Genomic DNA, 14,415 nt, shown 5'->3' on the forward strand with positions numbered 1-14,415 from the left:
TTGGTATTTGTTAAGCATTTACTATGTGACAAGCATTCATTCATTCATTCAATCGTATTTATTGAGCGTTTACTGGGTGCAGAGCACTGTACTAAGCGCTTGGAAAGTACTGTTTCCTAAGCACTGGGGTAGATACAAGATGATCAGGTTGTTCCACGTGGGGCTCACAGTCTTCATCCCCATTTTCCAGATGAGGTATCTGAGGCCCAGAGAATAATAATAATAATAATGGTATTTGTTAAGCTCTTACTATGTGCAAAGCACTGTTCTAAGTGCTGTGGAGGTTACAAGGTGATCAGGTTGTCCCAAGGGGGGCTCACAGTCTTCATCCCCATTTTCCAGATGAGGGAACTGAGGCCCAGGGAAGTGAAGTGACTAGCCCAAAGTCACCCAGCTGACAAGCAGCGAAGCCAGGATTAGAACCCACAACCTTTGACTCACAAGCCCGGACTCTTTCCACTGAGCAACGCTGCTTCTCATACGTATAACTGCCTCCAATCTCCCCATCCACAGCTCCAGCCTCCAAGACCAATGCTGTGGAGCTGCTCTGTCCACTTGGTATAGTGGCTAGAGCAGGGGCCTGGGATCTAATCCCGGCTCCGCCACACGTCTGCTCCGTGACCTTGGGCAAGTCTCTTAACGTCTCTGGCTCTCAGTTACCTCAGCTGTAAAATGGGGATTAAACGTGTGAGCCCTATGTGGGACAGGGACTGTGTCCAACCTGATTAACTTGTAGCTACTCCAGCACTTAGAACAGTGCCTGGCATATAGTAAGTACTTAACAAGCACTATTATTATTATTATTATTATTATTATTATCAGGAGAGTACAATAGAACAATATAACAGACACATTCCTTGCCCAAGAAAGATTTCTGCCTGCCGCTCCCATCCTGCCCCTCAAATCCTGCTCCGATTTCAGTGTGCTGGGGAATAGACACAACCACTTTAATTTTCTGAGCCAGGGCCACCTCCTCCTGCTTTGGCCCCACTTGCGACTCTCCAGCTGGGTCCCTGCACATCTGGGCTCTGCTGAGGAGCTGGACTTTGAAAACTCCCAATCCCTTGTTTGCTCCCATTGTAAATTCCTGAAGGGTTTTCACTGTGGGTGATAGAAGAGACAACAAGCTTGGGCGGCCTTTTTCAAGACACTAAGGTCTGCTGTCTCCCTCTTTGTCTCCTGCACATCTCTCAAGTCATCTCTTTCTCTTCCCTTTCTTTCTCTATCTTTCATTCATTCATTCAATCATATTTATTGAGCGCTTACTGTGTGCAGAGCACTGTACTAAGTGCTTGGGAAGTACAAATCGGCAACATACAGAAACGGTCCCTACCCAACAAGGGGCTCACAGTCTCGGCCTCTTTCCTCCACCTCCTTCTTCCCCATCTCCTTCCTCCTCTACACTTACCCGCCTCCTCCCATTACCTCCTTGCCCCATCTACTTTCCATCCATGGAGAAGCAGTGTGGCTCACTAGAAAGAGCTCGGGCTTTAGAGTCAGAGGTCATGGGTTCAAATCCCGGCTCCACCAGTTGTCAGCTGTGTGACTTTGGGCAAGTCACTTCACTTCTCTAGTCCTCAGTTCCCTCATCTGTAAAATGGGGATTAAGACTGTGAGCCCCCGGTGGGACAACCTGATCACCTTGTAACCTCCCCAGCGCTTAGAAGAGTGCTTTGCACATAGTAAGCGCTTAATAAATGCCATCAATATTATAGAAGGGACTATCTCTCTATCTCTGTCTAGAAAGGACAGTTTATCTCTCCTTTCTGTCCCCACCCCCTCCTTCCCTGCTGCTCTCTCCTCTCCTCAGCCCCCTTCCCTCACTCTCCATTTTCCTCTCTTCCTCATAATAATAATAACAATGATGGCATTTGTTAAGCGCTTACTATGTGCAAAGCACTGTTCTAAGCTCATACAGCTCCATCAGAATCTCAGGCAGGGGTGATCAGTCAATCAATCAATCAATCAACAGTCATATTGATTTAGCACTTACTGTGGGCAGAGCATTCATTCATTTATTCGATCGCATTTATTGAGCGCTTACTGTGTGCAGAGCACTACACTAAGTGCTTGGTTGAGTATAATAAATAATTAAAAGGCGCATTCCCTGCCCACAACTCACTACTGCGTGCTCAGGAGAGTACAGTTTAACAGAGGTGGTAGACGCAATCCCTGCCCACAGCGAGTTTACAGTCTAGAGTGAAGAGATATCAAGTGATGATGGAGTCAACCTCCGCACCTTTAAACAGGACATCCCCTAAATTCTTGTTGGCAAATTATAGAGGGGAGAGAGCCTAAGGGGGAAGGGAGGGAGGGTCAAAGGGAGAGGGGAATGGTAGCCCAGGGAAAGAACGAGGAGGCTGAGAGAGAAAAAGTGTAACTTCAGAGAGAACTCAAGCACTGGCCATTGCTGGGTCATTGCAGGATGCTGCGTGTGCACGGAGGTGAGGGTGGGTTTGGGGAGATGGGTGCTCCTAAAGAGGGATTTCCCCAGCCCCCTTGGTAATGCAGTGTTTATTTGTGTCAGAAAATGCCTTTTTGCACCCTGCATGATTCTGGCAGTTTGAGTCCATCCCTTCTTGTCCTCCTCTCACTGAGGATGGAGAACAGCTGTCCCCTGATCCTGGCTGAGGGCCCTTGATACATTAAAGGCCATTGAAAGCACCTCTCAATCTTCTCCAGACTGAACAACTTATTTCTTTATCCTTTTTTATAACTGTTAATTCTCTACAACTCTAGTCAATGACTAGAATTTGGTCAACCAATTTTTACTCACACACATAGGGTGTGAAGCACAACGCAGTTCTAGTGGAATTTTTGCAGGCCTCTTCAGAATCCTATGATGATGATGATAATGATGATGATGATGATGGTATTTATTAAGCACTTACTATATGCAAAGCACTATTCTAAGCTCTGGGGAGGTTACAAGGTGGTCAGGTTGTCCCACTGGGGGCTCACAGTCTTACTCCCCATTTTACAGATGAGGTCACTGAGGCACAGAGAAGTTACGTGACTTGCCCAAAGTCACACAGCTGACTGTTGGCGTAGCCGGGATTTGAACCCATGACCTCTGACTCCAAAGCCTGTGCTCTTTCCACTTAGCCACGCTGCTTCCCAATCCTTTCTGCATCTTCCATAGCTCACTTTAATTTCAGAGCCCAGAACTGGATTCCAATCTCTGGCCAGTGCTGCGCATGATGGGAAGATTGTCTCCCAGCTCTGGCCAGTGCTGAGCTTCATTAAAAGACTGTCTCATTCATCCATTCATTCATTCGATCGTATTTATTGAGCACTTACTGTGTGCAGAGCACTGTACTAAGTGCTTGGGAAGTCCAAGTTGGCAACATCTAGAGACGGTCCCTACCCAACAGTGGGCTCACAGTCTAGAAGGGGGAGACTGAGAACAAAACAAAACATATTAACAAAATAAAAATAATAAAACCCTAGCTCTGGCCAATGCTGAGTGTGATGGAAAGACTGTCTCCTAGCTCTGGCCAATGCTGAGCTTGATGGGAAGATTGTCTCCCAGCTCCGGTCAGTGCTGAGTATGTTGGGAAGACTGTCTTCCCGCTCCGGCCAGCGCTAAACATGATGGAAAGAGCACCTCTGAGCTTTGGCCGATGCTGAGCACTCTAGTGCAGTGACATCTTTGCATTTTTTAACCACCGTGCTACGTAGTTTGTATCCACCATGACCACTTAACTTCTCTGGGCCTCAGTTCCCTCATCTGCAAAACGGGGGTTAAGACTGTGAGCCCCCCGTGGGACAACCTCATCACCTTGTGACCTCCCCAGCGCTTAGAACAGTTCTTTGCACATAGTAAGCACTTAATAAATGCTGTCATTATTATCTGAGCTCTTTTTCTGGTACACAGCCAGTCACTACTCATCCTGTGTGGGTGCAGAGTCTGCATTCCTTCCATCGCAGTACTGCCCACTCTTGTCCTTACTGAATTTCATTCACTGGGTCTGACCACTTCCCCAGTTGACAAGGAAATTGGCAATCTGATTCTGACCTCTCTCTGCTGGTCACCGCTGTTCCCCGCTCAATACTGATGTCGTCTGCAAACTGAACAACCGTGCCCTCCTTCCAGCCACCCTTTGGTAATAAATATGTACAAACATATATAGGGGTGCTGTGGGGAAGGGAAGGAGGTAAGACGGGGGGATGGAAAGGGGGATGAGGGGGAGAGGAAGGAGGGGGCTCAGTGTGGGAAGGCCTCCTGGAGAAGGTAAGCTCTCAGTAGGAGAGGTCACCAGTCCTTCCCCACCGGCTGCCCCTTCCCCTAAGGGACCCCCTGAATCGGGGTGTCAATCAATCAATCAATCATATTTATTGAGCGCTTACTGTGTGCAGAGCACTGTACTAAGCGCTTGGGAAGTACAAGTTGGCAACATATAGAGACAGTCCCTACCCAACAGTGGGCTCACAGTCGATGCCCCCCATCAAAGCCCCCTCAGGGGTTGCCCCAAGGCCTTGGTACCCACTGGGGCCATCTTCCCCTCAGACTCTTGCTCTTCCCTGGTGACCTTTGACCCCCCCCCCCCCGCCTTCCCCTGCTGGGGGTCCCACCCGCCCCCGTCTCCCCTCACCCATATTTAGAGGTGAATGTCCCTCAGGGTAGAGATCGAGGCTGAGCTGCTCGAGGCTGAACCTCTCCTGAAGGATTACTCTATTTATTTTACTTGTACATATCTATCCTATTTATTTTATTCTGTTAGTATGTTTGGTTTTGTTCTCTGTCTCCCCCTTTTAGACTGTGAGCCCACTGTTGGGTAGGGACTGTCTCTATATGTTGCCAACCTGTACTTCCCAAGCGCTTAGTACAGTGCTCTGCACACAGTAAGCACTCAATAAATACGATTGATTGATTGATTTGGTGAAAATGTTAGCCAACACTGGCCTGAGGACAGATTCCCACTGAAATACCAACTCTGGAGATTTTGCTTAACCTTTCCGTCCCACCAGCAGTCAGATAATAATAATGGCATTTATTAAGCACTTACTATGTGCAAAGCACTGTCCTAAGCGCTGGGGAGGTTACAAGGTGATCAGGTTGTCCCACGGGGGCCTCACAGTCTTAATCCCCATTTTACAGATGAGGTCACTGAGGCACAGAGAAGTTAAGTGACTTGACCAAAGTCACACAGCTGACAGTTGGTGGAGCCGGGATTTGAACCCATGACCTCTGACTCCAAAGCCCGGGCTCTTTCCACTGGCCTGGACCAGGTTTTCCCACACTCCTGATCAATCAGACCTTCAAGATAGGAGCCATCCTTCAGTCAATCAGTAGTGCTTATTGAGAGGCTCAGTGCTTTGCACATAGTAAGAGCTTAACAAATACCATCATTATTATTATTATTATTATTATTATTATTATTTGGACGGAGAGCGCACGGCATGATCCCTGTCCTCCAGGAACTTACCTGCTGAAATCCAGGTAGGTTTCTCGCTGCCCCTCTTGAAAGTAACTAGTGTGGTCCAACAGGATTTAGACTATACCTGGGCCATGTTGATGATTATTTTCTTCTCTTTAAACTGCAAAATGATTCTTGGGTCAATTTTTACAGTACCTTTCCAGGTTTAAAATGAATAATAATAATAATAATAATAATAATAATGATAAAAATCTTAGATAAATATCTTATCTTAAACACCAGCTTAAATATCTGGGTGTCCACGGCCACCCCTTTTTCCCTTGCTAAGGCAGGTAGTAGCAGTAATAATAGAATTTTTTAAGCATTTATTGTGTGCAGAGCACTGCACTAAGCACTGGGAGAGAACACACAGGTAGGAATTAGACACAGTCCCCATCGCTCAAGAAGATGGGGTTTGATTAGTGGATAGAGCATAGGCCTGAGGGTCAGAAGGACCTGGGTTCTAATTCTGGCTCCTCCACATGTCTGCTGTGTGACCTTGGACAAGTCACTTAACTTCTCTGAGCCTCAGTTATCTCATCTGTAAAATGGGGATTAAGACTGTGAGCCCCGTGTGGGACAGGGACTGTGTCTAAATTGATTAACTTGTAACTACGCCAGTGCTTAGAAGAGTGCTTGGCACATAGCGATTAAAAAGTACTATTATTATTATTATTATTATTCCGCCTTACGATGTGAGAAACTGTCTCCAACCATGGCAGAACTGCTCCCCTGGCTTTCCCCTTCTCCCTCTGGATAAGCCAGCCTTCCTGTTTCTAGCTCTTACTATTCCCTTTCTTAATAAAGGTGGAGTTAAGAAGAAAATCCCCAAGAAACTCTTCCTTTCTGGCAATATCCGCTAGCGGCTTTCCTCCTCCATCTCGTAAAGACACATTTCCTTGTTCCTTGCTTTGTCCTTCCCACGTCATTAACTTCCTTTTCCCTCTTCCGTTGGCCCTTCTCTCCCCTGTCCGTTTCCTCCTTCTCCCCGCTTAGAACGCCCCTCACTTTCTCCCGCCTCATATTACCTTCTCTTCTCAAATAATAACTGTGGTATTTGTTTAGTGCTTACTAAGTCCCAGGCACTATACTAAGCTTTGGGGTAAATATGGTACAGTCAGATCAGGCACAGTCCCCATCCCAAGTAAGAAGTAAGAAGGACAATGGGTGCTTAATACCCATTTTACAGATGAGGAAACTGAGGCTCATCATCATCATCATCATCAATCGTATTTATTGAGCGCTTACTATGTGCAGAGCACTGTACTAAGCGCTTGGGAAGTACAAATTGGCAACATATAGAGACAGTCCCTACCCAACAGTGGGCCCACAGTCTAAAAGGGGGAGACAGAGAACAAAACCAAACAAAATAAAATAAATAGAATAGATATGTACAAGTAAAATAAATAAATAGAGTAATAAATACGTACAAACATATATACATACACACAGGTGCTGTGGGGAAGGGAAGGAGGTAAGATGGGGGGATGGAGAGGGGGATGAGGGGGAGAGGAAAGAAGGGGCTCAGTCTGGGAAGGCCTCCTGGAGGAGTCTCCTACCTCTGCCTCTCTGAACGGTCTCTGTTCCTCTGGCCTGGAACTCTTCTTTTTTTAGTGATATCTGTTAAGTGTTCACTACGTGCCCCAGCCACTGCACTAAGCGCAGGGTAGACTCGAGATAATCAGGTTGGACACAGTCCATGTGCTACATGGGGCTCACGTGCTTAATCCCCGTTTTACAGATGAGGGAACTAAGGCACAGGGAAATTAAATGACTTGTCCAAGGTCACACAGCAGTTACTAAAAGAGTAACCATTTTTATGTTTGTCTTCTATCAGAGTGTAAAGTCTGATTAGTACTACACTGAGGCTTCAAATGTGGCTTTTTCTGAATACCAAATAAGAAAACTAAATAATTCTACCTCATTACCTCTGAAAAAGAATACTTTTAAAAAGGAGATATAGTTCCAAGTAAAATTCAATTCAATTCAATCGTATTTCACAGAGAAGTCTTGTGGCCCAAGGTCACACAAGAGGCAAGTGGCAGGATTGGGATTCGAACCCAGGACTCCGTGTTCTTTCTTCTAAGCCATGCTGCTTCCCCAGACTTCCACTTCCTCCCTTTTTCTCTATCTCTTCACTCCTTTTTCTTTCCCTCCCCTCCTGCCTTACTCCTTCTGCTTTCCTCCCTGACTCTAAGTTAGGTGACCCGTTGTACCAGGGCCTAGTGACGATGAGGATGATGATGATGGCGTTTGTTAAGCGCTTACTATGTGCAAAGCACTGTTCTAAGCGCTGGGGGTATGTATATATGTTTGTACATATTTATTACTCTACTTATTTTATTTGTACCTATTTATTCTATTGCTTTTATTTTGTTAATATGTTTTGTTTTGTTGTCTGTCTCCCCCTTCTAGACTGTGAGCCTGCTGTGGGGTAGGGACCGTCTCTATATGTTGCCAACTTGCACTTCGCAAGCGCTTAGTACAGTGCTCTGCACACAGTAAGCACGCAATAAATACAATTGAATGAATGAATGAGTGAATGTACTTCCCAAGCACTTAGTACAGTGCTCTGCCCACAGTAAGAGCTCAATAAATATGACTGAATGAATGACTGTATGAATGGGGGTGGGGATACCAGGTGATCACGTTGTCCCACATGGGGCTCACAGTCTTAATCCCCATTTTACAGATGAGATAACTGAGGCTCAGAGAAGTTAAGTGACTTGCCCAAGGTCACACAGCAGACATGTGGGGAAGCCGGGATTAGAACCCATGACCTCAGACTCCCAAGCCCGGGCTCTTTCCATTGAGCCACACTGATTCTCTGGAAAGAGCACAGCCCTGGGAGTCAGAAGGAACCGCGTTCTATGCCTGCCTCCGCCACTTGTCTGCTGTGTGACCTCGGGCAAGTCGCTTCACTTCTCTGTGCCTCAGTTACCTCATCTGTAAAATGGGTGTTACGACTGTGAGCCCCACGTGGGTTAAGGGTTGTGTCCAACCTGATTAGGTTGTATCTACCACAGCACTTTGTACAGTGTCTGGTGTACAGTAAGCACTTAACAAATATTCTAAATAAATAATAATAATGATAATGGCATTTATTAAGTGCTTACTCTGTGCAAAGCACTGTTCTAAGCACTGGGGAGGTTACAAGGTGATCAGATTGTCCCACGGGGGGGCTCACTATCTTTATCCCCATTTTACAGATGAGGTAACTGAGGCACAGAGAAATGAAGTGACTTGCCCAAAGTCACACAGCTGACAATCGGCAAATATTCTAAATAAATAATAATAATAATGGCATTTATTAAGCGCTTACTATGTGCAAAGCACTGTTCTAAGCACTGGGGAGGTTACAAGGTAATTAGGTTGTCCCATGGGGGGCTCACAGTCTTTATCCCCCCTTTACAGATGAGGGAACTGAGGCCCAGAGAAGTGAAGTGACTTGCCCAAAGCCACACAGCTGACAATTGGTGGAGCCGGGATTCGAACCCATGACCTCTGACTCCAAAGCCCGGGCTCTTTCCACTGAGCCACACTGCTTCTCACCCCAGTTCTTCCTGACTCATCAAGGGAACGGAAGCGTGGGGTGGGGATGGGGGTAAGAAAGAAGGAAAAATGGATCGTAACCAATTCTGGTCCCTGGTGTCCCACCCCCCAAAAAAATCAATCAATCAATCACTTAATGGTATTTATTGAGCACTTACTAAGTGCAGAGCACTGTACGAAGGACTTGGGAGAGTATGATACAACAAAGTCACGAAAAATGGTAAGGGGATCTCCAAAAATCCACACCTCCAATGGGGGTCATCCACGCTGGCAACTACAACTGGCGAACCTCGAGATGGGGGGCGGAAACAGCAACTGCTGATGTTCACCACTCTCTGATTCAAGATCAAGAAACCTTCAAAACATTATTAGAGAAGCAGCGTGGCTCAGTGGAAAAGAACCCGGGCTTTGGAGGCAGAGGTCACGGGTTCAAATCCCATCTCCGCCAGTGGTCAGCTGTGTGACTTTGGGCAAGTCACTTCTCTGGGCCTCATTTCCCTCATCTGTGGAATGGGGATGAGGACTGTGGGCCCCACGGGGGACACCCTGATCGCCTTGTGTCCTCCCCAGCACTTGGAGCAGTGCTTTGCATTCATTCATTCACTCAATTGTATTTATTGAGCACTTACTGTGTGCAGAGTACTGTACTAAGCGCTTGGGAAGTGCAATTTGGCAACATATAGAGACGGTCCCTATAGTGGGTGCTTAATAAATGTCATCATTATTATTATTGGTCCCCTCATTTCCTCTGGACTGTAAGCTCACTGTGGGCAGGGAATGTGTCTTCTATTGTTAAATTGTCCTCTACCAAGTGCTTAGTACAGTGCACCCAGTAAGCACTCAATAAATACGATTGACTGACTGACACTCTGTACCCCAACGCAGGGCTCCCGGTCTCGATCCCCATTTGACAGATGAGGTGACCGAGGCCCAGAGAAGTCAAGTGACTCTGCTAAGTTCACACGGTAGACACGTGGCGGAGCTGGGGTTAGGACCTTTAATTCTATTTGTTCTGACGATTTTAACACCAGTCTGCAAGTTTTGTTTTGTCGTCTGTCTCCCCCTTCTAGACTGTGAGCCCCTTGTTGGGTAGGGACCGTCCCTATCTTCCCAAGCGCTTAGTACAGTGCTCTGCACACAGTAAATGCCCAATAAAAACGATTGAATGAATGAACTCGGCCTGCATCAGGGGCGATGGCAAAGGGGGCCGGAGGGCAACAGGGACCACTGTGGAAACAACTATCAGAGGAAGAGTAAACTCTTCTTTACACACTTTCCTTGCCCGGGCTGGCTGCGTGTGTGTGGACATCTGTGTGTTGTTCCTGCCTAGATGTCCATTTTTCTCTCTGTCTCTGCCCTTTCCTTTCTGTCTCTGCCCTTTCCTTTCTGTCTCTGCCTCCCTAACTCTGTGTCCCCAATTACTTGTCTGTGCGTGTGTCCGACCATCTCCCCTTCCTGCCTTTTCCTTTTCTTCCTCCTATTTTAGGTCCCTGGCCCCTGGATTCCTGTGCCCCGGAATCCTGCCCTGACCCACCTTAATAACCTGAAAACACAGCGGCTTTATCCCAATTACCCTTGTAGATCTGAACTTCGGTGACAGATATTTCCTTCCTCTTCCCAAGACCCGGTGTGAACTGGAGAACTCTGGACACGACAGATTTCTTCAAAACCATTTTATTTATGAATTACAATGACCAAAGGGTCAGAAAACGATGGAGACCGTACTCGTGATGCCCCATCCCTTCAGCTGGGAAGAGGCCTGGCCCTCCCCTTCAGTGAAAGATGCTAGGTTTCAGCCCGGTGATGGCCCTCCAAAGTCGATTGATGAAGCCCAGGGTGGACTGGCTTCGGTCCAGGAACCTTGGCCAAAGAAAATCCATGCCTTCCTGCCCTGTGAGAGCCAGCTCCCTTCCTACCTCCCCTCCCACCTTAGGCCCACTTCTGGAGTTCCATCGCGGGCTCTGGAGAAAAGCAAATCACACGGCCGCTGCTGGGCTACAGAGGCCCCTTCTCGCTCCCTCGTCTTTCCCACTCCACCGACTCCAAGAAGGGATCAGAGAGTCCACCGGGGCCCGAGCTCCTGAGGGGCCTGCATGTTCCCGCCGGGATAGGGAAAAGGGAGTGGGATGGTAACAAGCCGGAAAGAAACATGTCGGGGGAAGGATCGCGGGGCAGGGAAAGCACAGACCAAGGCAGAAGTTGGGCGTGGGACCCCATTCTTCTTGTCTGAGGGAAGGCGACGAGGGTCTGCTGAAATGCACACTTCCATCCCCAAGCTCCCACCGGTTCTCCTTGGGAGGGTACAGTAGGCTCAGCTTGGGGGTGGAGGGGTCCGGTGGGGGTAGGGTTAGGGTGTCAGCGTGACCCTCGGACTTTTCCCATCAACGGATGAGCCAGCCGCTAGAGCCCTTGAATTCCGCGTTGCCGCCTCACCCCGGTTCTTCCTGACTCATCAAGGGAACGGAAGCGTGGGGTGGGGATGGGGGTAAGAAAGAAGCAAAGAATATATCTCTCTCTCACACACACCCAACACACACATCCTCCCTCCCACCTTCCCAGCCAAATGCCCTCATAGGAAACCAGCCCCGGGCTTGGCAAGTGGGAGTTTGCTCCGGCAGTGTTCTACAACTTGACCAGAGGAAGGAGGAAGAGGTATAAAACTTTTCACTCAGACACCTGATCAGTCTCCCATCCTTCCTTCCTCCCCATCCCCTGCTACTTCGGACCTCCTAGGCGGCTCACAGAATGAGATCTCCCTAGTATCAGTAACCGCTCACCTCTCTTCCCAATCCAGCCTGGCCCCACGGGGTCGAGGGTCAGAGAGAAAGTGCTCTCTTGCAGCAGAGGGGGAGGGCAGAAGCAGAGTGTCAAAGGGGGGAAACGGTTCCAACTGTCTGTTCAGCTCCTCCGTTTGCCACTCCCAGGGGAGAGTAAGACCTTTTCCTTCACAGGACACCTGGGACCCTGAGCCCCTGGCCCCGGGACCTGACTTCTTCCCTCCACGCGACTCAGTCTCTCCTCTCGGATGCGGATTGAAGATCCCCGAGGGAGAGAGACCCCATCAGCACCCCACCACCCAACCCTGCTCCAAACAGCGAGAGGATGTGAAAGGACAAGCAAGGAGGGTTGGAAGATAGAGATAGAAAGGGAGCGAGAGAAGGAGGGGGCGGGGGAAAGTGCGGGAATTGAGGGGCGAAGGAATAAAAGAGTTTGGGCGGCTGAAAGGGGACGAGGGGAAGATGGAGAGAACTAGTGATGGAGAAGGAGAAAAGGCAGAGGGGGCGGGAGGGAGAGAGAGAGAAGAGGAAGGACAGGGAGAAGCGGGCGGAGCATTGACTCTACCTGGTTTGCAGGGGGTAAAGGTGAGAGGGCAAAGGTTGGGGCGGCCTTTCCCCCTAGGGCTGTTCAGAGACGAGGGTCTCCTGGCTGTAGGGGATGGGTTTCTCCTGGGGCTGCTCCCCGCCCTTTCCCAGGTTCTGGCTGGGCCCCGAGGAATAGCTGGCGGATTTCTCCCCGGCACCCGGAGGGGCCCGCCGGCACCCGCTGTGGCCATAACAGCAGAACATGGCGGCGCAGGCCTCCCGGAAACGGGGGTCGAAGAAGGCGTAGAGGAAGGGGTTGAGGCAGCTGTTGACGTAGCTGATGCAGGTGCAGTAGGGGTAGACGTTCATGAGGAAGAGGTCAAAGTCACAGGACCAGTGGAGGAGACTGCCCAGCATGTAGAGCGTCTTCACCAGGTGGTAGGGTAGCCAGCAAAGGGCAAAGGTCACCACCAACACCACGATGATGCTGAGCAGGCGCCGGCGCTTCCTCAGCCCCTCGCTGCGCTCCTTCCGGAAGTGGCCGGCGATGGTGCGGGCGATGAAGAAGTAGCAGGTGAGCATCACGGCGAAAGGGACCACGAAGCCCACCGCGGTGGAGGAGACCCCCAGGCCCACCTCCCAGGCGCCTTCGGCCCCCGAGGCCGCCACCATGGAATAGTCCATGTAGCACAGCACCTTGGTGTTGTTCTCCAGGTCGCCCGTCCAGCGGAAGACCATGGCCGGCAAGGCCAGGAGGGCGGCCAGCGCCCACAGGCCCACGGTGGCCACCGTCCCGCTGGCCCGGAGCCTCAGCCTGGCGTTGGCCAGCGGCCGCACGATGGCCAGGTAGCGGTCGAAGCTGAGGCCCGTGAGGCAGAAGACGCTGGCGTACATGTTGACGAAGATCAGGTAGCTGCTGAGCTTACAGGCGAAGGTGCCGAAGGGCCAGTTGTAGTCCAGGTAGGCGTAGGTGGCCCACAGCGGGAGGGTGACCACGAAGGTCAGGTCGGCCACGGCCAGGCTGGCGATGAAGGTGTCCGCCGAGCGGCGCTTCTCCCGGCCCCGGAAGACGGTCCACAGCACCAGCCCGTTGCCCGTCGTGCCCAGGAGGAAGACCGAGACGTAGATGGCGGGGATCAGGGCCACCGAGGACTTCCACTCGGCGTACTCGCAATCGGCCGTCTGGTTTTCTCCCCCGTAGTAGCTGTCGAAATCCGGTCCTTCCTCCATCCCGGGAACCCGGCCGGGGGAGGTGGCGAAGGAAGCCAAAGGCGAGGAGGCCGGGGCGCGGGAGTCGGGGCGTCCGTCCCCACGGGCCGATCGCCCGCTCGACTCCCCGACTCTCCGGTCCTGGTGGGTCCGAGGCCGGAGACCCCGGGGCTGGGCCGGAAGCCCCCTTCAGAGCCCGGCGTGGCGGGATCCAGCTCCTCCCGTCGGAAGGATGCGTGTGTCTCTCTGTCACCTCCTGCTCTGACCCTCTGGCTCCCCGCAGCTCGGCTCCCGTTTCACCTCCTCCCGTCCAGTCCAGCGCAGTCTTCCTTCGACAGATGTGGCCTGGCCTTCTTCCCTCCCCTGCCTGTCGCTCTCCTCCTCCTCCTCCTCGGACAGCTGCTCCCTCCTCCCACCTCTAACTCAGCCCCTCAGACAGGAATCTTAAGACCTCTGGTCACAGCCTTCTTTTGTTTCTCTTGTCCCCGTGTAAAGTGAGCAGGATTGACCCCTGAGGTGCCGGCCAGAAGTTTTATCTGGAGCTCACATCCACTGCTTCTCCTCTCCCTTCCCCCAACTTCCTTCTCCCCATTTCCTTCCTTCTCTCCTTCTCTCCTCCTCCCCTCGCCCCCTTAACCAACCCCTGCCCCTTTTCCTCCTCCCCCTCCCTGCCTCCCTCCCACCCCCACCAAAACCCCCTTCCAAGCTGGGCAAATTATGCAGTTTAGCCAAAGCCCCGAGTAGGGTGAGAGGGGAGGAGGTGGGTGTGAAATTTCACAGGGTCCCCAGATGGAACTGGCTACCCCTCCAGGCGGCCCAGTGGGCTTCCAACTCTAATCTTATCATCTGTCTCCTCCATTCTCTCATCCCCTAGCCCCTCCCATCCAGCTCCTGTCCCCTCCTCACCTGCCATTCTTGAGGTATTGTGGCCC

At 50.6% G+C, this 14,415-nt stretch overlaps 1 protein-coding gene across 1 annotated transcript; it reads right to left on the reverse strand.

The window, feature by feature from the left end:
- Window positions 1–10,630: 10,630 nt before the first annotated feature.
- On the reverse strand, window positions 10,631–13,845 carry APLNR (apelin receptor). Its single transcript, XM_038764548.1, has one exon. The coding sequence runs from the start codon at window positions 13,502–13,504 to the stop codon at window positions 12,368–12,370; it is 1,137 nt and encodes a 378-aa protein (XP_038620476.1). The 5' UTR covers window positions 13,505–13,845; the 3' UTR covers window positions 10,631–12,367.
- Between the last annotated feature and the right edge of the window lie 570 nt (window positions 13,846–14,415).

This window comes from Tachyglossus aculeatus, chromosome 22 (assembly GCF_015852505.1).
Source record: "Tachyglossus aculeatus isolate mTacAcu1 chromosome 22, mTacAcu1.pri, whole genome shotgun sequence".
Lineage (NCBI taxonomy): Eukaryota > Metazoa > Chordata > Mammalia > Monotremata > Tachyglossidae > Tachyglossus > Tachyglossus aculeatus.